The sequence below is a fragment of the Leucoraja erinacea genome, chromosome 28, assembly GCF_028641065.1.
Source record: "Leucoraja erinacea ecotype New England chromosome 28, Leri_hhj_1, whole genome shotgun sequence".
NCBI classification, from domain to species: Eukaryota; Metazoa; Chordata; class Chondrichthyes; order Rajiformes; family Rajidae; genus Leucoraja; species Leucoraja erinaceus.
Genome location: NC_073404.1, coordinates 15,017,460 through 15,042,336, shown reverse-complemented (window position 1 = coordinate 15,042,336; position 24,877 = coordinate 15,017,460). Strand labels below are relative to the sequence as shown.

General features: G+C 41.7%; 1 protein-coding gene across 1 annotated transcript in view; it reads left to right on the top strand.

Annotated features, from left to right (window-relative positions):
• The window catches only part of ankfy1 (ankyrin repeat and FYVE domain containing 1), a 58,956-nt gene that overhangs the window by 19,137 nt on the left and 14,942 nt on the right, over positions 1 to 24,877 (top strand). The window contains exons 6-18 of the mRNA XM_055657840.1: positions 538 to 687; positions 1,614 to 1,779; positions 4,475 to 4,679; positions 8,499 to 8,567; positions 8,667 to 8,863; positions 11,710 to 11,807; positions 12,389 to 12,611; positions 14,562 to 14,660; positions 14,970 to 15,123; positions 15,278 to 15,446; positions 17,711 to 17,829; positions 19,356 to 19,512; positions 22,458 to 22,658. Of these exons, the coding sequence (XP_055513815.1) occupies positions 538 to 687; positions 1,614 to 1,779; positions 4,475 to 4,679; positions 8,499 to 8,567; positions 8,667 to 8,863; positions 11,710 to 11,807; positions 12,389 to 12,611; positions 14,562 to 14,660; positions 14,970 to 15,123; positions 15,278 to 15,446; positions 17,711 to 17,829; positions 19,356 to 19,512; positions 22,458 to 22,658 (2,007 nt within the window). The remainder of the gene's footprint in view (positions 1 to 537; positions 688 to 1,613; positions 1,780 to 4,474; positions 4,680 to 8,498; positions 8,568 to 8,666; positions 8,864 to 11,709; positions 11,808 to 12,388; positions 12,612 to 14,561; positions 14,661 to 14,969; positions 15,124 to 15,277; positions 15,447 to 17,710; positions 17,830 to 19,355; positions 19,513 to 22,457; positions 22,659 to 24,877) is intronic.

Here is a 24,877-nt window from a genome sequence, read left to right as displayed (position 1 = left end):
TGTCTAACCCTATCTGCCCAACCTCCTTGCGACTCTTCCTTGCAATATCTTATCCCAAAAATACTATTCATAGTATTTAACTTGAGTAACAGTTGCCAGGATACGAGCCCATGAGTCCTAATCTGAAGTGTTACTTATCCATGTTCTCCAGGGATGCTGCATGATCTGCTGAGTTACTCCAGCATTTTTTGTCTTTCTTTGGTCAACCAGCATCTTCAGTTCCTTGTTTCTACTAAGATACTGGGCTAGTTATCAAAAGCAGAGAGAATAAATTTGGGGATGTATCTGAGGCTGGAATTAAAAGAAAGCAGGGCAAGTCCCTTGAGAGATTTGAGCATGTGTATTTTAAATGACGTAATTGAAGATTATAAAGCCAAAGCATTTTCCATTGGACCATTCAAGAATATTATTTTTCTGGTGTTTAACAGTGTGACTAATGCTGTAATTGTCAGTTATTTTGTTAGTTGCTCACTGCTCTTTGGGCTACTTAGCTATTGCCCTATGTTGTCAACTAAAAACAATTTCTGTATTATCTAGGATGATCTACAGAAGGATGACTTCAGCAGCATGACTGCTCCTTTGTTATACAAAATGATTAAATCAAAAACCGAATACCCTTTGCATAAAGCTATCAAAGTAGAAAGAGAAGATGTTGTATTTCTCCACCTTATTGCGATGGACTCTCAGGTAAAAGCAATGTTAATCAAAATGCCTTAAGCACAAGTATATCCTGGGTTTTTGACTGTTTATCTTAATTATCAAGCTTCATGTATGTAGCATTGAGGAATAATAATAGCTGTATGGAGTGCATTTTGCAGTAGATTATCAGGATATGAACTGGAACTACACTGAACATTGCTGCAGAAGTGAAGTGGCAAATGGTGCAAGTAGGAGAGCTGCCTCCTCACAGCTCTAGAAACCCAAGTTCAATCGTGACCTTGGGTGCTGTCTGTGTGGAATTTTCATCAGGTGGCCTGATTTCCTCCCATATACCAAACCCATGCGGGTTGGCCACTGCAGATTGTGTCTGGTGCATAGGAGAGTGGTCAATCTGGTGGAGATGGTGGGCAAATGGGAACTCGATGGTTGGCGAAAAAGAGATGGGCAGAAGGGCGTCTGTATGTCCTCTGTTGCTTAAGTTGTTAATGAATTGAGATTTAACCCAGCACATAAAAATGAAACTTTATAAATTTAAAGTTTATCCCAAGTTAATTTTTGCTTCAAAAATGCCCCAGGTTTTTTTATCTTCAGGAATTGCTTACGTTTGTGGAATTGTGGTTGGACTCTATATGTTCCCATTATGTGATAAGTATACGCAAGGCTGCTGATAATCAGTCTTGGTTTATTGGTTTGTGCTTTGTACGTCACAAAGCAATAGTACTTAAATTGCAAAATTCTGAATCTAACAGATCCGACTGGTCAGTGCTGACACAAAAGCAAATAGAATGGAGCTCATTTTGGGAACAGTTTTTTGGCTTTTTAAAAGGGATTTGCTATGTACATCGAGCTTGTGTTTAGTAACAGCACCAGCAGTGATCTTTGGCCAACTTGATTTAGCAATGTTGATGCATTTCTGCACACTGTTCACCACAGTTTTTTTAATTCATCTATAGTTACCTGGCAAACTAAATGAACTTGACGATAATGGAGACCTGGCCTTGGATCTGGCTCTCTCTCGACGGCTAGAGAGTATTGCGACAACGCTGGTTAATAACAAAGCAGATGTTGACATGGTGGATAAGACTGGCTGGAGTTTGCTTCACAAAGCTATCCAACGAGGTAAAGTGATAGCAAACAAATGAAGCTCCATGAGTTGATGGGTTGGATGTTCAGAGTTTCTTCTGATTTTCAGCTTGGTCCCTATGGAATGATTTGTCAATCAACTTCATATAGAACAGGCGTAGTGAATGTGTGGGCCTTTCTGGTTTAGCGTTTACTTGTTGATACTGCAAAAGCGAAATACGCTTTAATTGTGAAATAAAATCAAAATGGTAGAAACACGGCAGCACGTAAGCAAGAATGGAGACACAGTTAATCTATCAGTTGTTTCATTTTAATGAAAACTAAATAAAGCTAGAGGTGATGGGTTTAAAATATGTACAGAAGGAATTCAAGGGCTGAGGGGAAGAAAGAACAAAAGGGAAAATCTGAAATGCTGGAGACAGGTGAGATTAAATGATGACAGAGAAAAACAGCATTGAATAAATCAATTTAAAACTATTTATTTACAGCAACTGCTCTTCAAGAAAATGGAGCCAGTGACTAATTTCAAGGATTGTTGTAATTGTAGAATGTGCCAATTCTGTAAATCTTTTCGTAAAGTTCAAGTTTTGTAATTCCAATCAAGAACCTCTTTCCTCCATTATTTCTATTAGGACTGTCTGGATCTGCTGCTTCTAGTTGCAGTAGCTCTATAGTGTTTTGTTAAAACCGGAACGAACAAAATGAACAACTAACTCTGGGACTGCACAATAATGCTGTGTGAAGCATCAAGAAATAATCCTCTCCAATGGTTATTTTATAGAGCAAAGCTGTAGCTCGGGGATTATTACTGACTATAAACCCAGAGATGCTTTGCATGATTCTTTTCAAATCTTCTTGGTCTATTCCCAAGTTTAATAAATGTGACAATTAGGTTGCACTGGAACAATATCGGTGAAAGCTTGTTAAACACCCACTGGTTCTTCAGTATCATTCAGAGCTGGAAGACCAGCATCCTTGCTGGAGGCTCTACATTTGGTTGCAGACCAATTCTGGAGTAATCTCTGCACGTCTCTGAACAGCTGAAAAAAGGCAATTCTCACCAAAAGAGGGCTGGGATTTTAAAATTCTTCTTCTTGTTTTATAGTCCCTTATTTTTCAATTGTGTGACCTGCAAAGTTAATGTTTTGAACAACTGAAATGCTTGGTGCAGGTATACCCAGAGTGCTTTAGGAAGGAAGTTTCAGCATTTAGACCAAGTGATGGTGATATTTCCAAGTCTGCACTACCTCGTACGTGCACTAACTCAATACGTGGCTCCAGGAGAAATTTGGTGATTACTATTCTCAGTCCTGCTTTTTAATTTTTTTACCTAGCTCCACTTTATTCATTCTACAGCACCTCCATTCCTTTTCCTACCTATGTCATTGTGCTAATGTGGACAACAACCTCCGACTGCTTGCACTTCCCCTTGATAATGTTCTGCAGCTGCTGAGATATCATGAACCCTGTCTTCAGGGAGACAGCACACCATCCTGGAGACTCTGTTGTTGCCACAGAATCCACTATCTGTCCCTCTAACTGGTCTCCTATCACTAAGGCTCTGCCAGTCTTCACACTTCTTTACAGTGCCTTAGGATCAGGCCTGATGCAACAGATCTGACCACGGCTGCGCTCCCCGATCCAAAGGTGCATACCTGTTGAAATGGGGAATGATCATGGGGCAATGCTGCACTCTCTGGCTACTCCCTTTCCTGGTAGTCACCAACTACATTTTGTCCATAGGCGTGACCACCTCAATGCCTACTATCTATAACCGCAGTCTCCCAGATAATCTGGAGGTTGTCCAACTGCTGTTCCCTTTCCCTAATGCAGTCTGTATGCTGCTGCACCTTGCACAAGTGTAGTCCTCGAGGACTGGAAGTCCCCTTGATTTCCCACATCCTGCAGGAGGAGCATACCACTGTCCAAACTGCCATCTGCACAGCAGAACACCAAGGAAGATTTATGAAAAAAAGAAAAAACACAGACCGTACCTTATCTTGCTGTCACCCTCTGTGCAAAAGCCTCATACTTAACCCCCCCCCCCCCCCCCCCCCCCCCCCCCCCCCCCACCACACCACACGGCCGCTCCAATATTGTCTGCCTTCTTTCTAGACATCCACAAGGAGCAGTCACTGGACAAAATGTAGATGGTGACTACCAGGAAAGGGAGTAGCCAGAGTGTGCAGCAATCCCATGTGACCATAACTGCTTTCAGTTGCAAAACAATGTGCCTTGTTAACTGGCTGCTGAATTTTAAAAGTTCCTGTTGACAGTTGCTCACTGACAGTGACTTTCTGACCTGTTAATACTCTGACTGCTTCATTGTTTCAGTTGCAACAACGGAGTGATATGAATGAGCCTGACAACAATCCTCTACTTGCCTTCAGCGAGTAGTTTTGCATTAACATTAAAACTCGGTTTGCACATTACATTTTCTATTTTTATTGGGTAAAAAACATTTTTTTCTTCACCCTTAACATTTTTTAAACACTCTGCCTGTCTAATACTAGGTTCAAAGGTAAAGTTACGCACTGAAAAACGTTATTGGTTGACTGTCTTTTGCATTTCCTGTACCCTGGTCACATGCAGCATTTGTTTAGGAATGTTGGATTGCAATGTAGGCATCTTTTTTTTAAATTCCGTTCTATCAAATATTGATCCAAGACACGTACAATGAGTGATTCATGGATTTGAAACTAAACATGTTTAACTTTTTGTTTAAACCAAGGTGATGAATTTTCTGCTAGCTTTTTGATTCGAAAAGATGCCTGTATAAATGCAGCTACTTACGGCGAACAGGAGACATCGCTTCACCTTGTGGCCTCGTACAGTTTGAAAAGACACTCGTTGGAAGCAATGGCAGGAATGGCGCGCATTGCACAAGCACTTTTGGAAGCTTCTGCCAATTCCAATATGCAGGATAACAAAGGAAGGTAGATAACCATTGGGATCGTGTTTCATTGCATATTTTGCATAATGAGTGACGACCAGAAGGGTCATTGGAGGGTAAGGAAGAGGGGGCAAGTGTGTAATCCAAATGCTCCCTACTTCATGTATTGGGTTAAATCTGGTGGGATGCAAAGTGATATACTGTAAATCTCAGGTACAAATAGTGTGATATATTTTGTAGTGCACTGGTGACACTGAAATATATTGTCCATTTGCACATTTTACAAATTAAGTTATGAAGTTAGTTTTGGTGGTTGGGCGGAGGAGGGGTGGTGGGTGGAGTGGGGGATGGATGTACAATGCAACTAAATGGTTGAAGAAAAGTTCTGTGTTTAATTATGTGGAGTTCTACTTGCATATTTGACTGCCATTTCAAAATATTAGCATTAACCATATAACCATATAACAATTACAGCACGGAAACAGGCCATCTCGGCCCTACAAGTCCATGCCGAACAAATTTTTTTCCCCTTAGTCCCACCTGCCTGCACTCGTACCATAACCCTCCATTCCCTTCTCATCCATATGCCTATCCAATTTATTTTTAAATGATACCAATGAACCTGCCTCCACCACTTCCACTGGGAGCTCATTCCACACCGCCACCACTCTCTGCGTAAAGAAGTTCCCCCTCATATTACCCCTAAACCTCTGTCCCTTAATTCTGAAGTCATGTCCTCTTGTTTGAATCTTCCCTATTCTCAAAGGGAAAAGCTTGTCCACATCAACTCTGTCTATCCCTCTCATCATTTTAAAGACCTCTATCAGGTCCCCCCTTAACCTTCTGCGCTCCAGAGAATAAAGACCTAACTTATTCAACCTATCTCTGTAACTTAGTTGTTGAAACCCAGGCAACATTCTAGTAAATCTCCTCTGTACTCTCTCTATTTTGTTGACATCCTTCCTATAATTTGGCAACCAAAATTGTACACCATACTCCAGATTTGGTCTCACCAATGCCTTGTACAATTTTAACATTACATCCCAGCTTCTATACTCAATGCTCTGATTTATAAAGGCTAGCATACCAAAAGCTTTCTTTACCACCCTATCTATATGAGATTCCACCTTCAAGGAACTATGCACGGTTATATCCAGATCCCTCTGTTCAACTGTATTCTTCAATTCCCTACCATTTACCATGTACGTCCTATTTTGATTTGTCCTGCCAAGGTGTAGCACCTCACATTTATCAGCATTAAACTCCATCTGCCATCTTTCAGCCCATTTTTCCAAATGGCCTAAATCACTCTGTAGACTTTGGAAATCCTCTTCATTATCCACAACACCCCCTATCTTGGTATCATCTGCATACTTACTAATCCAATTTACCACACCTTCATCCAGATCATTGATGTACATGACAAACAACAAAGGACCCAACACAGATCCCTGAGGCACCCCACTAGTCACCTGCCTCCAACCCGATAAACAGCCATCCACCATTACCCTCTGGCTTCTCCCATTCAGCCACTGTTGAATCCATCTTGCTATTCCTGCATTTATACCCAACAGTTGAACCTTCTTAACCAACCTTCCATGAGGAACCTTGTCAAAGGCCTTACTAAAGTCCATATAGACAACATCCACTGCTTTACCCTCGTCAATTTCCCTAGTAACCTCTTCAAAAAATTCAAGAAGATTAGTGAAACATGACCTTCCAGGCACAAATCCATGTTGACTGTTCCTAATCAGACCCTGTTTATCTAGATGCTTATATATATTGTCTCTAAGTATCTTTTCCATTAATTTGCCCACCACTGAAGTCAAACTAACAGGTCTATAATTGCTAGGTTTACTCTTAGAACCCTTTTTAAACAATGGAACAACATGCGCAGTACGCCAATCCTCGGGGACTATTCCCGTTTCTAATGACATTTGAAATATTTCTGTCATAGCCCCGGCTATTTCTACACTAACTTCCCTCAATGTCCTAGGGAATATCCTGTCAGGACCTGGAGACTTATCCACTTTTATATTTTTCAAAAGTGTCAGTACTTCTTTTACTTTGAACCTCATAGTATCCATAGCTACTCTACTAGTTTTCCCTTACCTCACATAATTCCATATCCTTCTCCTTGGTGAATACCGAAGAAAAAAAAATGGTTCAATATCTCCCCCATCTCTTTTGGCTCTGCAGATAGCTGTCCACTCTGTCTCTCCAATGGACCAATTTTATCCCTCCTTATCCTTTTGCTATTAATATAGCTGTAGAAACCCTTTGGATTGACTTTCACCTTACTTGCCAAAGCAACCTCATATCTTCTTTTAGCTTTTCTAATTTCTTTCTTAAGATTCTTTTTACATTCCTTATACTCCTCAAGCACCTCATTTACTTCATGCTGCCTATAATTATTGTAGATCTCCCTCTTTTTCCGAACAAGATGTCCAATTTCCCTTGAAAACCAGGGCTCTTTCCAATTTTTACTGTTTCCTTTCAACCGAACAGGAACATAAAGATTCTGTACTCTTAAAATTTCCCCTTTAAATGTCCTCCATTTCTCTTCTACATCTTTCCCATAAAACAAAATGTCCCAGTTCACTCCTTTTAAATCATCTCGCATCGCATCAAAGTTAGCCTTTCTCCAATCAAAAATCTCAACCCTAGGTCCAGTTCTGACCCTCTCCATAGTTATATTGAAACTAATGGTATTGTGATCACTGGACCCGAAGTGCTCCCCAACGCATACCTCCGCCACCTGTCCAGTCTCATTTCCTAACAGGAGGTCCAGCACTGCCCCTCCTCTAGTAGGTACCTCTATGTATTGCTGCAAAAAACTATCCTGCACACATTTTACAAACTCCAACCCATCCAGCCCATTTACAGAATGTGTTTCCCAGTCTATGTGTGGAAAGTTGAAATCTCCCACAATCACTACCTTGTGCTTACTACTAATCTCTGCTATCTCCTTACATATTTGCTCTTCCAATTCTCGTTCCCCGTTTGGCGGTCTATAATACACCCCTATAAGTGTTGCTACACCTTTCCCACTTCTCAATTCCACCCAAATAGCCTCCCTAGATGAGCCCTCCAATCTATCCTGCCAAAGCACTGCTGTAATATCTTCCCTGACTAGCAATGCAACACCTCCACCTCTTGCCCCTCCAATTCTATCACACCTGAAGCAACGAAATCCTGGAATATTTAGTTTCCAATCACAGCCCTCCTGCAACCACGTTTCACTGATCGCCACAACATCATACTTCCAGGTGTCTATCCAGACTCTAAGCTCATCCACCTTTCTTACAATGCTCCTAGCATTAAAATATGCACATTTAAGAAAACCCCCGTCTCTCATTCTCTGTTTATTTCCTTTTTTTCCTTTCTCCTCTTGTGTCCGAGTGCTTCCCATTTCTGCTTCCTGCCTCCCATTCTGTCTACTACCTTTCGCTATTTGAGTCCCTCAGCAGTGCTGGTTAACCTAAATAAAAAGTGCCCTTTATTTTGTGCAACTCTGAAGGTATTTCAGAATATGCTTTGCTGTTAGTAGCTGTGCAGAGGTAGGTTTCTAATCAAGTTCTGATATAAGTTCTGAGCAGAGCCATTTCATCAGGTTAAATTGGGCCAGCCTTCTTTTCTCAATTGGGAGTGTCAAGAATTTGAGCTTAATCTTATATACTCGCTCTTCAACCTGAAAAATGGGGACGGTGGGCATGAAATCCTGTTTGTTATGAATATACATAATGGAATGGTGCATTTTGTTTACCCTCCAGAAAATCTGAAATTTCTGGGAGTATTTGAAATATGCATTACTTTGTATGATTAGTTAACTCCCTGGATTACTTCTCTCTTGCTTACACAGGACACCTTTGCATAGCTCTATATTGGCAGGAAATGAGTATGTCTTCACACAGTTACTGCAGTGTAAACGGCAAGTATTTATTTAAATATATCATTGTCTTCTAAGAGAACCCTTTTTAATTCCGAAGTCAAGTTGTATTCAGCACTGATTTTTAAATGTTTGTTCCAGATGTGATTTGGAGTTAAAGGATCACGAAGGAAGTACTGCACTGTGGTTAGCACTTCAGGATATAACGGTGGATTCTGATCAATCAGTGAATCCATTTGATGATGTTCAGGTTGTGAACGGCACCTCTTTTGATGAGAATAGTTTTGCTGCAAAGCTTATAGCACGAGGCAGTAATCCTGATGCTCCAGATGCAAAAGGTAAGGAACCAGTAGCCAGCGAGTAAAGTTAGATATACAGTGCATTCAGAAAGTATTCAGACCCCTTCACTTTTTCCACATTTTGTTACGTTAAAGCATTCTAAAATTAATTTTTTTAAATCATCAATCTACACGCAATACCCCCCATAATAAAAAAGCGAAAACCGGTGTTTCGAAATTTCTGTAAAGTAATAAAAAAAACATAACTGAAATATCACATTTACATAAGTATTCAGACCCTTTGCTATGATACTCAAAATTGAGCTTAGGTTCACCCTGTTTCCATTGATTATCCTTGAGATTTCTACAACTTGATTGGAGTTCACCAGTGGTAAATTAAATTGACTGGACATGATTTGGAAAGGCACACACCTGTCCATATAAGGTCCCACAATTGACAATGCATGTCAGAGTAAAAACCAAGCCATGAAGACAAAGGAATTGTCCATAGTCCTCCGAGACAGGATTGTGTCGAGACACAGATCTGGGGAAGGGTATAAAACAATTTCTGCAGCATTGCAGGCCCCGAAGAGCGCAGTAGCCTCCATCATTCTTAAATGGAAGAACTTTGGAACCACCAGGACTCTTCAAAGAGCTAGTTGCCCGGCCTAACTGAGCAATCGGGGGAGAAGGGCCTTGGTCAGGGAGGTGACCAAGAACCCAATGGTCACTCTGACCGAGCTCCAGAGTTCCTCTGTGGAGATGGGAGAACCTTCCGGAAGGACAACTATATATGCAGCACTCCACCAATCAGGCTTTTATGGTAGTGGCCAGATGGAAGTTACTCCTCAGTAAAAGGCACGACAGCCCGCTTGGAATTTGCCAAAAGGACTCTCAGACCATGAGAAACAAGATTCTCTGGTCTGATGAAACCAAGATTGAACTCTTTGGCCTGAATGCCAACCGTCATGTCTGGAGGAAACCAGGCACCGCTCATCACCTGGCCAATACCATACCTACGACGAAGCATGGCTGTGGCAACATCATGCTGTGGGGATGGTTTTTTTAGCGGCAGGAACTGGGAGACTAGTCGGGATCGAGGGAAAGATGAACGGAGCTAAGTACAGAGAGATCCTTGATGAAAACCTGCTCCAGAGCGTTCTGGACCTCAGACTGGGGTGTAGGTTCACCTTCTAACAAGACAGTAGCCCTAAGCACAGCCAAGACAATGCAGGAGTGGCTTCATCTTTGTGACAAATTTGTGAATGTCCTTGAGTGGTTCAGCCAGAGCCCGGTCTTGAACCCGATCAAACATCTCTGGAGGGACCTGAAAATAGCTGTGCATCAACGCTCCCCATCCAACCTGACAGAGCTTGAGGGGATCTGCAGAGAAGAATGGGAGAAATTACCCAAATACAGGTGTGCCAAGCTTGTAGCATCATACCAAGAAGTCTTGAGGCTGTAATCGCTGCCAAAGGTGCCTCAACAAAGTACTGAGTAAAGGGTCTGAATACTTATGTAAATGTGATATTTCTGTTATTTATTTTTAATTACTTTGCCAAAATTTCTAAACACCTGTTTTCACTTTTTTATTATGGGGTATTGTGTGTAGATTGATGATTTAAAAAAAAAAAGAGAATTTAATCCATTTTAGAATAAGGCTGTAACATAACAAAATGTGGAAAAAGTGAAGGGGTCTGAATACTTTCTGAATGCACTGTAAAAATGGTATTATTTTAAATTAGAATGATTAATGCTTTCAAATTCATGCTGGTATGACCCAGCAATTGGCAGTATGACCATCAAGAATCTATCCATCAAGGGCCTAGATCTTCTCCCTGTAACCTTTGACACTGTTACTAATCAAGAACCCATCAATCTCCGATTTAAAAATACTTAATGACTTGGGCCCAATACTCGGACAATGAATGATACAATACTCTGTGGCAATGAATTCCACAGATTCACCACGATGAAATTCCCCCTCATGTCCATTCTAAATGTATGTCCTTTTATTCTGATGCTGTGCTCTCTGGTCCTAGACTCTCCCACTCATGAGGCCATTGGCCAATAGGGTTGACCGTTGAAGAAGCGCAAGGCTATTTACAATTGTATAGATTATTTATTTTGCACAAACATTCTATTTCCTTTCTTCCCCCCACTTAATTTTTCTGTATACCTTTTCATTTTCTCTGCTATACTTTTTCTCAAAAATTCAGATATTTCATGCCTAGCTGCTATGGCATTCTGCTATGTATATGATACATTTGAGTATGCGTCTAGTTTGTCTAGTCTACTAGATTCTGTCTGTTCGGTAATTTTGCTTTTTTTAAAGTCGTATCTGAATTTTGTGTATGTATTTCAACCTTAACTCAAAGTAAGACTACAAAATCAAAAGGCATCTTCCCAATTCTGTGTCACTAGCAGTAGAAGTTATTTTCTCAAAAGTTCCAAATAATCATCTTTGGTTCCCCTATCTATCCCTCTATATTCAAATCCTTCTATCTGTATTCTGTTCCAATTCTTCTTTTAAAACTAACTACTGCTGTGGCATGTGTAAGAAGGAACTGCAGATGCTGGTTTAAACTGAAGACACTGCTGTGGTATACTTATCATATTGCTACCCTATCTTTTCACCACTCATGGCTTCCCAGACCCGTTTTATCCACTGGCTGCAAGTAAATTCCTGCCCAACTAATCTTAAAATAAATGTATTCACCTTTCTAGTTATCCCCCAACTCTAAGCTTTACCTGAGTAGGCTTGGCATTGTTCACTTGCAGAAACTGCTATGTGAGACTGATACAGTATGGACACTTTAGGAATAGGTGAAATAATTTAATTACATTGTGCTTTTGGAGACATTTAATGCAATGAACTGCATTTAACACTCTAAATTCCATGCCAGATAATTGTTTGATGCAAAGAGCATCTGAGAGCAAAAATGAAGCTGCTGCACTTTTCCTGGTTGCTCATGGTGCCAAAGTGAATCACATCAATCAATGGGTGAGTGAACAATAGTCTTCAAGGAGACTTTTTCCATTTGTTATAAATTAAGTCAATAAATATCTTTGGGGGAAAATCTCAACATATTTGTGTTCCATGTGTTGGCCAACATTTGATTGCATTAACTTTTATTCCAAGGAATTGTGCAGTATGAAGCATCATATTAAAATACTTCAGTGGCTTCATTATGTTGACCGTCGCCAAACCAAACACACATTCTGTTACATTAATAAAAGTTCCACACTGTGGTGAGATGCAGAAAGACATATTCCAAATTTTGATTTGTGCTGTTAGTCAATCTTATGTTTAGATTGGCACATAAGGAAAGAATGGCCAACGATTTTTTTCCATTTGGTTTCTAATTACTCATATGGTGTTGAGTAAGTTGGGCAGGTTAACTTTGGCCCAGTACTAAGAATTTCTCATGAAAATAAAAATCCCACAATTGGAGCAGATCAAGATTAACTGATCCCAATGAAGATTGTGAAAATATGAACCACTCGGTATTTAACCCGGTCTCTGTCTCTCCTTTTGTGTTTTCTTCCCACCGCCATGTCACACTTGGCTGACCATTGATGTAGGGTGAAACACCACTACACACGGCCTGCCGACATGGCCTGGCAAACCTCACTGTAGAACTATTGCAACATGGAGCAAATCCCAACATTCAAACAAAACGGCCGCTTCCCACTGGCACGGGTGTGTCACAAGATACTGCTGATGGCCTTCACCTGCAGACGCCACTTCACATGGCAATAGCAAACAACCATCCAGATGTGGTATCTGTGATACTGGAGCAGAAAGGTAGGTCTGTTTGTTTGCTGCACCGGCTTTACCTCATTAAGATATCATTGTAGCTTCAGAATAACATTAAGAATTTCAGGCTTTTCCCTCTTCTCACTTTCCCTCTGTTCCATTTCCTCGCCTTGCCATGAAGCAAATTTTGACAGATCTGCCCAATTAATGTTCGTATTCTTAGGGTGTACAGTATTGTGTCATCAGGTCTGTTTTAACCAGTTTTTGCTCTGACAGACAATGTTACTGACTGGGGGAAAAAATATGGAGGGAAAATGTATTCTGGCCATTGGTTGCATTCATCCAAATTCACAGTAGTATCAAATGTGCACAACTGGCAGCTGATACACTCATTCATTTAGCATTAATTATAAATTAATTCTTCCCCCATGTTAAATATGTAGTATTTTTATTGGTGATTACCACTGATGGCAGTAAATTAATACTTAAATTTGTTGAAAGCAATGAATCTGAACCTACAAGAACAAGTGCCACTCATGACTGACACTCTTACACTTGAAGCAAGAGATTAATTTCTCCCCATGCCGGCTGTCCACAGGACCGAACTCTCATAATAAATTTAAAAGTCCAACATAGGTACATAAGTTTTGTTTTCCGCTCTCTCCTTTTTTAATAATTTCTTACCAGACTTATGTGGTGTTGATTGCATTCAATACCACACTGTGGAGATATGGTACCATTTTGAGTTGTTTTTGCTTATTTTCCAACGAGTTATGGATGCCCGTATTCAAAAAAAATCATCTATTTGGGATTGAACCATACATTCAATACTGTATTAACTCAAAAGTGTAAATTCAAAAGTAAATGGTAAAATAATAAATTGGACTTTGCAGGTCAGAACTGCTATGTCTGTCTGTGCACAATGATCTGGATTTTGCAGAGAAATGCCAATAGTCCTATGTAAACTACAGAAGTGCTAAACTTGTTGGTAGCTGTTTACTTATAATTCACAGTATCAGAGTGTGAAAATAGCTGAAGGTGCATGATAGAATTTATCCAAATAATCTGTGTAGAGCTATATCTAGCAAAGGAATTGCATCCTTCTTCAATTCACTGGCGAGGAATGGAAACATTATTTTAATCTCTTCATTTATTTGATTAGTTTGATTTTCAGAAACATTCCAAAAGTTCAATGATTGGTGCCTGTCTTAATTGATTTCAGATTTTGCAGGGGTTTTGTGGGCAGGGATTATTTTGTCACCCTGTCCATATCTTCTAACAAAGGATGGGCCATGCCATTTCCCAAGGGAGCAATCCCAGTCATCCTATTCTTTCCCCCCCCCCCCCCCCCCCCCCCCCCCCCCCCCCCCACCACAACACCCTGCACTCCTGCAATTCTTGCACTCACACGTTCATGATTACCTTTAGATTATTTGTGCTGTTAACCAATGTTGAGGGTGGCACCGTGGCACAGTGGGTAGAGGTGCTACCTCACAGCGCCAGATTCCTGGGATTGATCCATCTCGGGTGCTGCCTGTGTGGAGTTTTCATGTTCTCCTGTATCCACATGGGTTTCGCCTGGGTGCTCCAGTTTCCTCCCACATCCCAAAGACATGCAGGTGTGTAGATCAATTGGCCTCTGTAAATTCCCCCAAACGGATGAGGGATTATATAGGACTAGTGTAAATGGATAATCAATGATTATTGTGGATATGAAGGGCCATTTCCATGCTGTATCTCTCAACTAAACTAAGGGTTTTGTAGAGCAGTGATGTGTGTGGGTAGCACATTGCCCCTTAAATTTCAAGAGGTTATCCATATAAGGTATTTGAGGGATTCCCAATTGGGAACTGGCAGATGCAATTGCCTCCTATGTTTTTTACTCCAGTGAAAGAAATGTATTTAGTTTAGTCTAAGTAAATAATTGGGTATTGTTTGCACTTTATTTGGAAGGCCTGAGCTGGAAAGAATACTAATTTTGTTCTTTTATCAACTTAGCAAATGCACTTCATGCGGCTAGTAATCTGCTCATTATTCCCGACTTCAGCCTGAAAGATTCCAGAGATCAGACTGTTCTCGGATTGGCTCTGTGGACAGGTAATTGTGCATGCTTCCTATCATTTTATTGTATTTGCTCCTCTTCAAGAAATGTGAGTATTTCCACTTGGATGAGATGCTGAGAAGGATGTTATTAGCTGAGCTAGGTCTGTTATGATCATGGGAAATATCATGCTTGGTGTGATATGCCCTTATTGGAGAATTGGGGAAAATTTAATTTACATCAACCAATTTAAAAGATATTCAGGAGTAACTGAGATAGTCACTTTTTAAAAAAACCTCTCTTACTTGACACGAGAAGCAGAAGACCAACAGTTAACCATAGTACAAACTGCACTCTTCCTCCAGGCATGCACACAATTGCAGCACAGCTCCTTGGTTCAGGGGCAGCCATTAATGACTGTATGTCTGATGGTCAGACTCTACTGCACATGGCAATTCAGAGGCAAGACAGCAAAAGTGCCCTCTTCCTTCTTGAACACCAAGCTGATATAAATGTCCGGTGAGTGTGATGTGATACTAGGTACATCCTGCTTCTTTAAGATCTTGGTGCAAAACTGAATATGACCTTTTGACCATTTATCATTCAGAACTTTTTCTCATTCAGATCTCCTTTGTTTTTCCCCCCCGAGTTCACGTCTTTTTTTCCCCCTCAGAACTAATGACAGTGAAACAGCTCTTCAGTTAGCCATCAAAAATCAGCTTCCGCTTGTTGTTGATGCTCTTTGTACACGAGGTGCAGATATGACTGTGCCGGATGAGAAGGGAAATGCACCTTTGTGGCTGGCCCTGGACAGTGGACTTGAGGACATTGCCTCCACTTTGGTGAGTGCTACCCAGCAATGATTTGAGTTCTTACCATAGTTTTCGGGTTGATCCGTCTTTCTTTGTGCTCAGATCTGGGGAAGGATAAAAATGCAAATTCTAAACAATTAGTTCTTCAAATATGCCACCTCTAGTGTAAATGTAACCATACATCATTGAGTCACGTTTTCGTCAATAGTAAAGCATCCGTTTGGGAATTGTCAAGTATTTGAAAGTCTTTTGTTCGACCTCTTCCATGTGTTGAATACGACTGCCACAAGTCGATGTTGCCCTAACCTACAGAGGAAAGATAGAATGGAATTCTGGTTGTTAATGGTAATCCATTCTGTCTACTGCATTTTATGTACTATCACATTATATCACCACTAAGTTCACAAATAAAAGGCAGCAATTAGTTGAAGCGCCTGCAGCATCCATTCGCAATGATTCAGTTGTGACCCATACACTTCAATCAGAAGATTGTGTTTAAGTTGGTGTCCAGAGGCTTGAAGACCAAATCTAGCAAGGAGCCTTGCAAAGTTGGCAGTCCCGTGTTAAGTGGACATAACACCTTCCATGGTACCTTCGGCAGGAAGTAGGCGAGCTCAGCAAGATGACTAAGCAACATTACGATGTTAAATGCCACAATTATTTTCTTTGCCATGATTACTGTATGATATTAACACAGAAAAATGTGCTGAGACACAGATCTGTGATGAGAAATAGGAAAATGCATGGTGTTGTGCTGAATAGACACATTTCTAAAAATAACCTTTTGGACAAAGAGAGCATTTTAGTTAACGTGAAATTATCAAGGGGATGGTGTCATCCTTGAGTGTTAATGAAACATAGAAATTAGGTGCAGGAGTAGGCCATTCGGCCATTCAAGCCTGCACTGCCATTCAATATGATCATGGCTGTGCATGTGAATAGTATTTAATTCATGTTCTCTTATGGAACAGAAAATGAACAGTTCTGAGGAGTCCCAAGAAATTGCTTACCAAATACCAGGTCCAACTAGTAAAAATTTTAGTCAATAAAGGTTTCTAGATGTTAAACCCTAAATAATTAGACTAAGGGAATTCAGTGGGTGAATTCTCAGCAGTGTAATTGTCATTGCCAAATTGAATTAGCTGAATGCAGACATGTAGCATGTACAAAGTCAGGGATGAATTATCTGCAATATTCCTGGCTAAAGGATGTTGGAGAGTTTAGCCTCCCCTTTTGTACTTGCACAGCAGTTATACGTTGGAGTATTCTGTGACAAGGCTTCTAAGAAAGTAGAGATGCTGATGTGCTATCTTTGAAATTACATGGATATGCTAGTCCCAGCACAACTCAACCCCCAGGCGTTTTCTCTCTCCAAAACGCTGACTCAATGATATCGAAGATTTGACTTGGATGAGTTGGGCTGCAGGGCCCACATGAGTGCAGAATGATTCCTGGCTGTAACATGGTGAGCATGTTGAATGATTTTCCTGCAAAGGAAAAGGAAAATATAGATGCCTTAAAATGTTTTGAAGCATAGCTAGGATCTTGTTCAAATTAACAAAAGCAAAATATCATTGTTTAAATGGTGATAAATCCACATGATCAGCCGATTCCTGTCCTGTGTTCTAAAGTAGGTGAACACATTGCAGATGCCCTTACTCAATTCAGGAGCTTCCGTTAGATTGGTACAGGATCTCTCTGCTATTGAAGAAAGGTGAGAAAGGAAACTTGTGCAATTATAGACCAGTTAGCCTAACAATTTTGTCATTAGCCTGTAATTAATTTTCAAAAAACAAGTAATTGCAGATTTTAGAATTTTAAAATAACCACAACACAGGTGTAGATGCTCAGAAATTGTGGAGAAATTAACAAAGTTAGTGTGTGGCTTAATGCCTTTACAACAAAAGTGGAACAATGTGAAAATGGGCAAGCTTTAAGTTGCAGAGAAGATTGGGAACGGGAGAACAAAGGGAATATATCTATGATATGCTGGAGATGAAGAGAGTCCAGGCAACGGTGGCGTGCGCCTGATAATCAGTTGATCTGTCTCGTTGTGACTGCGGACAGAAGGGTAATAATGAGAAACTTTAATTTAGAATGATTCAAGATTGGTCAAAGAAGAATTTGAAAGCTCTGATATTAGCCTCCAGTCAGTTATTACAATTGTAGAGTATCACTGCATTTGTCCTACAACTACTGTTGTTCAGTTTCGATTGTCTGGGACAACTTTTCTGTTTGGATTTTTAATTGCTACGGAACAAACAATCCTAAACTGAAAACTCCTTTAATTTCAGGTGAGACATGGCTGTGATGCAACGTGTTGGGGTACCGGACCCGGCGGGTGTCTGCAGACTTTGTTACACCGAGCCATTGATGAGAATAACGAGAATTCTGGCTGCTTCCTCATCCGCAGGTATAGAATGGATTATCTTAAAATGCCCACGTTCAAAATTGCATGGCATTAAAACATCTCTTAGGGCACCGACTTGAAATCTTTGTTTTGAAGGGGAGCTTAAGTTTTGTGTAATTTGTCCAATGCACTTGTTATGGACCACTTTCCTATTGTGATGCTGTGTAAAATGTCTACACCAAGTGACCTCCAAGCTTCTGTAGAGTAACTTCATTATTATGTTGAGTGTGATATTCATGCTCGGCATCTGTCTGCAGGTGCTTTTTAAATTAAATGCCTTAATCAGCCTTGCTGCCCTGCTGGTTATTTTGAGAAAGAAAGATACAAAATGCTGGAGTAATCAGAGGGTCAGGCAGTATTTCTGGAGAACATGGACAGGTGACATTTCGGTTCGGGACTCGACGGACTGAAGAAGGGTCCTGACCCAAATTGTCTCTTATCTTTATTCTCCAAAGATGTTGCCTGACCTGCTGAGTTTACACTAGCACTTTGTCATTTTTTTGTAAACTATCTGCCGTTCCTTGTATCTGGTTATTTTGACAGTTCATCTTTGTCTCCATCATTCTACAACGTTATTTGCACGCTCTTAACATGATTAAGAAAAAGCAATTTTGTTTACTGACATGTAGATATGCCATTTATTGTCACTATACATGTACAGTGAAACTGAAAGCTGCTCGTACTCAGTGCATACATACAATTTAGCACAAAAAACAAGAAACAGAAAAAACAAAAAACAGAAGGGAGATGGGGGGGGGGGGGGGGGAATAGGTGCACAAATTCTGCGGCGCTACATACATATATACATATATACAGATGGAAGTCCGTGTTGGGCGGTGTAGTCAGTGCATGTGTGAATTTGAATTTATAGTAGATATAATTCTCAGAAAGCAACTATTCCTGAGTCTGTTTGTCCTGGATTTGATGCACCTATAGCGCCTTCCAGAGGGCAGCAGGTCGAACAGTCCAAACGCAGGATGGGAGCTGTCTTTGATGATCTTCTTTGCCCTGCTAAGGCAGCGGGAGGTGTAGATGTCCATCAGGGAGGGGAGAGGGCAGCCAATGATCCTCTGCGCTGTCCTGGTTACCCTCTGAAGCCTCTCCCTGTCTGCCATGGTACAGCTGCCATACCATGCTGTAATGCAGTATGTCAGCAGGCTCTCGATGGACGAGCGGTAGAAGGTCAGCAGCAGGTTAGAGTCCAGGTTGTGCTTCCAGATTATGTTTATCTCAAGTGAACAGTACAAAATTCCCTGATAATGTAATTCAAAGCAAGTATCTTCCAATGCCCTATTTTGAACTACTGATGCAGTTTTCTTGCACTGATTTTATGACAAAATGGTCTCATTGTTTGAGAATTGGAAAAGCCACCCTATCGTGTCTACAATGCATAAACAAGCTTTATTTTTTATGGAGAAGGAGAAACTTTAAGATGGAATGATTCAATATTTTACAAAATAAATGAGAATGTGGAGGAGTCTCCGGTCAGTTATACTTTTGCCTCAACATAGTTTCTCTTTAATTGCCAGCGGGTGTGATACAAACAGTCCCAGGCGACCAGGGCCCAATGGTGAAGGTGATGAGGAGGCACATGATGCTCAGACACCGTTGCACATGGCAGCAAGCTGGGGCCTAGAAGAAGTGGTGCAGTGTCTGCTGGAGTTCGGTGCCAACGTGAATACTCAGGTCGGTAGCGGAGTGCACGATTCAATCTAAGAACACGCTCATGTTGTATTTTCATAGAGCTTTAGATTTAAATATTATAGTACTTTGCCATCCCTTTCCTTGCATTCTTATAGTGTTCACTGGTTTTAGTAGCGGAAGAATCATCTGAAGTGGACGATGAAAATGGGCAGAGCCATGGTCAGGGAGAAAAATGGGCGAGTGGTGGGAAGAGAGAAAAAGGAGGAAAAAAACTGAAGCTCATACGAACTCTTTATCCAATTTTACCTGTTCACACAGTAAACTAAACAATGTAATATTTATCCATTAATTTCACCCTGGGTTATATTGCTACAAAATGTCAAATGCGAATAGAAACATAAAAAATAGGTGCAGGAGTATGATCATCCTGATCATCCAAAATCAGTACCCCATTCCTGCTTTCTCCCCATATCCCTTGATTCCATTAGCTCTGAGAGCTATATCTAACTCTCTAGAATACATCCATTGAAATGGCCTCCACTGCCTACTGTGGCAGAGAATTCCACAGATTCACAACTCTGGGTGAAAAAGATTTTCCTCATGTCATTCTGAAATGGTCTACCCCTTATTCTAAACTGTGACCCTTGGTTCTGGACTCTCCCAACAACAGGAGGATTTTTCCTGCATCTAGCCTGTCCAATCCCTTAAGAATTTCATGTTTCTATAAGATCCCCTCTCATCCTTCTAAATTCCAGTGAATATAAGCCCAGTCGATTCATTAGTTCATCATATGTCAGTCCCGCCATCCCGTGAATTAACCTGGGGAACCTACGCTGCACTTCCTCAATAGCAAGAATAATGACCTAGAGTGAAGAAAGTTAATATTTTCTAGTTTGTATGTCAGTAAAACCTGAGTTTTGAATGCTGATCTGACTGGGCTGCCTATACTGCGTCTTGGAAAAAGGGATGTTTTTTGGTCCTTTGTGCAGCAGTCTCTGCTGGACAGAAAGAAGCTTTTCACTGTTCTTCAGCACATGTGACAATAATAAAACTAAACAGAATGCCTCTGAATAATCGAATAAAGACCGAGCTGAACTCTGATCCGAAATGTTAACTTTTGTTTCCTCTCCCAACATGCCCCTTGGCCTGCGGATCATTATGCAGATTTACTGCTTTATTTGGAGCTCTGAATTATTTGGTAATGGTAGTTTAGAGAAGTGCAACGATTTAAATAGGAACCTTTTTGTTGGCTTTTTGTTTTCTTGTTAAGACATGGCATTTATTTGCAATATGTGGTCATTACAGACCAAGCTGGTATTTAATGCCTATCCCTAATTGCACCCTAGACTTCAGAGATTTTTAGTTGACCATGTTGCTGTGTTTGGAGCTGCCGCCTGTGGTCAGAACGTCCAAGGATGGTAGATTATTTGCTAAGGCACGACAAACAAAGTAATGATTTCACATGATCTCACTTGCGTCTCCTCAAAATTCTATCCCCTACTTCCAATTCCTCCGTCCGCGCTGTATCTGCGCCCAGGATGAGGTGTTTCTTACCAAGGCATCGGAGATGTCCTCATTCTTTTGGGAACGGGGTTTCTCCTCTTCCATGATAGATGAGGCTCACACTGGGGTCACCTCGATATCCTGCAGCTCTTCTCTTACTCCCCCTCCCCCCATTCGTAACAAGGACAGAGCCCCCTTGTCCTCACCTTCCACCCCATCAGCCGTCGTATACAGCATATAATCCTCCGACATTTTCGCCACCTCCAATGGGATCCCACTACTGGCAACATCTTCCCATCTCCACCCCTTTCTGCTTTCTGCAGAGACTGTTCCCTCTGTAACTCCCTGGTTAACTCGTCCCTTCTCACAAAACCACCCGTTTCCTAGGTACTTTCCCCTGCAACCGCAGGAGGTGCAACACCTGTCCCATTACCTCCCCCCTCAACTCCATCCAAGGACCCCGACAGTCTTTTCAGGTGAGACAGAGGTTCACGTGCACCTCCTCCAACCTCATCTACTGTATCCGCTGTTCCAGGTGTCAACTTCTCTACATCGACGAAAACAAGCGCAGGCTCGGCGATCGTTTCGATGAAGCCCTCCTCTCAGTCCGTTTTAACCTATCTGATCTCCCAGTAGCCCAGCACTTCAACTCTTACTCCCCCATTCCCAATCTGAACGTTCTGTCCTGAGCCTCCTCCATTGTCAAGAGTGCGGCCCAGCGCAAATTCGAGGAACAGCACCTCATATTTTGCTTGGGTAGTTTACACCCCTGCGGTATGAACATTGGCTTCTCTAACTTCAGATAGCCCTTGCTTTCTCTCTCCTTCCCCTTCCCAGTTCTCCCACTAATCCTACTGTCTCCGACTACATTCTATCTTTGTTCTGCCCCTTCCCCTGACATCAGTCTGAAGAAGGGTCTCGACCCGAAACTACACCCATTCCTTCTCTCCAGAAATGCTGCCTCACCCGCTGAGTTACTCCAGCATTTTGTGACTACTGTGATTTCACAGTCACTGATGCCAACTTTTCCTTCTATCTGTGTTTAATTACTTGCATTTGAATGGAGTAGATGGTATATTGCAGTAACTTGTTCTCTGGATCAAAAGACAAGGATGCTGGATAGTAGTCGAGTAATTTAATCACATTGGTACAACTCCTCGGCAACTTTAAAAAGTGTGAATGAACGATCATTTGGACATAATATTAACTGGTCGGCACTTGGGCCAAATAATTTCCCAGTTGAAAGTCAGAGTTGTAGTCTTAACACACTTGGACTTAATATTTGCAAATCATTTTAATCATGCCTTTAATTCATCATTAATTATTTATGTGAACTTATTAAAAGGAATTTCTTGTAGTTGATGTAGACACCTTGCGTCCCGGTAGTTGTTTGTGAAATTAGCAGGGTACTGTTGTACATTAACGTTGTATTGTTTTCGTGTTGTTGGCAAGTCGAATTGAAATGTTTCTCTTATCTTTACAAGGATGCAGAAGGAAGAACTCCAATCCACGTTGCCATTAGCAATCAGCACAGCATTATAATTCAGCTTCTGATCTCGCATCCTGATATCCGGTTAAACGTGCGGGATCGCCAGGGTCTGACGCCCTTTGCCTGCGCAATGACGTACAAGAACAACAAGGCTGCAGAGTCAATCCTCAAACGAGAGCCAGGAGCAGCTGAGCAGGCAAGAGCGCAAAATCAACATTACACGACTGCCTTTATACAGGCTATATATTTTTGAGAAAGAAATGGGTTTGGAATTGTTCAGTGTGGTTCATGCACGGGTGTCAAATCTGAACTCTAACAGTTCGATCCAAAATTGGTGAAGTAATATCCAACTACTATCTGGTGAACCTGCTTATTGCTCAGGCTAACTGAGTAATTATTGTACATCAAGTGCATTGTGTTTCTTTAGGCCAATGTAACTGCATTGAGTTGTTCCTTTCAACCTTGTAATTATATTTGAATCTGAAGCCTCATAAGATGTATGCAACCAATAAAAAATACGACGTCACATTCCAATGCACACATTCCTGGACCACCCATATTGAAGTAACGACCAAGAAAGCACACCAATGCTTCTACTTCCTTATAGTGTGGATACAGGCCCATTTGGCCCAACCGGCCATAGAAACTCCCCCACATCACTTAAATCCTGTTTGGTCTGTTCCACTCCCTTTCTATACAGTTGAGTTAACCATAGTTCCATGGAATAGACTTATTAAACCCAAGGACCCACTATCTCCAGGTTCGGAGGTAATGCCCATTAGTGAGGTGATTTCACTACAGGTGCACAACCTTTTATCCGGTGTTCCGGAAACCGGAAAACTCCGAAAACCGACCATTTTTTCCAGGATGTCGTCTGCACACCAAAGCTCGCGTTTGGCGCCAAACTTGACCCGAAATGACCCACGGTCAACCCAGGTCTGTACTACTGTAGCGGCTGCCTCCTCCACCGAGACCGGGGAGACACTTAAACATCTGTAAATCATTGCTTAAATGTTAGTCAGTTAGTTTGGAGGGATTTTATGTGAGGGGGGGGGGGGGTTGAAGGGGTAAACTTTAATTCTTAGTCCCCTACCTGGTCGGAGAGGCGGGGAGCGGTCAATGCCTTACCGGGTCGCCGTGCAGTAAGCTCCGCAGCGCTGTGGCCGCCAACTCCCAGCTGGGGCTGCGGGCGGTGCCGGTTGTAGCTCCGACCCCGGCAACCCTACCCTGGCTGCGAGGCGCTCCAAATCCAGCGCCGCCCGCGGTCGGACGTCCCAGCTCCGGGAATGTCGCAGCGCTGGGATACCAGCGGGGAGCGGGCAATGCCTTACCGGGTTGCTGTGAGCTCCAGGGCGCTGAGGCCGCCTTCTCCCAACATTCGCGGAGCTGGGGCTGCGGGCGTCTGGCCGCGGGCGGCGCTGGATTTGGAGCGCCTCGCAGCCAGGGGTCGAGTTGCCGGGGTCGGAGCTCCAACCGGCGCCGCCCGCGATGTTGGGAGTCGCCGACCAGGTAGGGGACTAAGAATTAAAGTTTCCCCCTTCACCCACCCACCCCACCACCACCACATAAAATCTCTCCAAACTAACTGACTAACATTTATGCAATGATTTACAATGATTCCCCGGTCTCCGGGGAGGAGGCAGTCGCTGCAGACTTTTCAAGCCGCCCGCGCTACCTACCTAATCTACGCTAAAGATCTTCCATTCGGAAATCCGAAAATGTCCGAAATCCGACAAGTGTCTGGTCCCAAGGCTTTCGGATAAAAGGTTGTGCACCTGTATGTTGAATGTGTCCTCTCTGCTATTTTTCCTTTGTTGTTTTTTACCTCTCCCAGATCTGCTTATTTCTGAATGATGGATTAAAATAATTATTTTCATTTGACCTTTCTTGTTTTAAATACCAAGCAACACCTATCCTTGATTTACTAAATTCCCATCTTTCATATTCTATGGAAGCTGCACTCTGCCATAAATACATGTAATTTCGAACCAACATAAAGTGGTGATGCCAAAATCTAACTCTGCTTAAAGTAATTAACCAAGCACAGTAGTCTATGCTAACATTCCAATGTGGTATTGGGAGGGGTAGGGGTGGAGTATGGGCGGAGAGTTAGGGCTGGGGTGCATGTGATGAGACATCACACTGAAGTTAAACTGAAGAAACATGCCCCCCTCTGGTGGATATTAAAAATACCATGGAACTTTTTTTTAAAGAACTGCAGCATTATCCTTCACAACAATAATGGTATTTGCAAAGTTCTTAAACGACTATAAAACACTTTAAAATGTCTGCAGTTGTTGTTTAATTTGGTTTCTGGTTCTGCTAGCAGTGAAGCATCGATTTTGTCCTTGTAAATAATTGGCTTAACATAGAATAAAATTATTTGAGAGTCGAGTACTTTTTTACACACTTGCT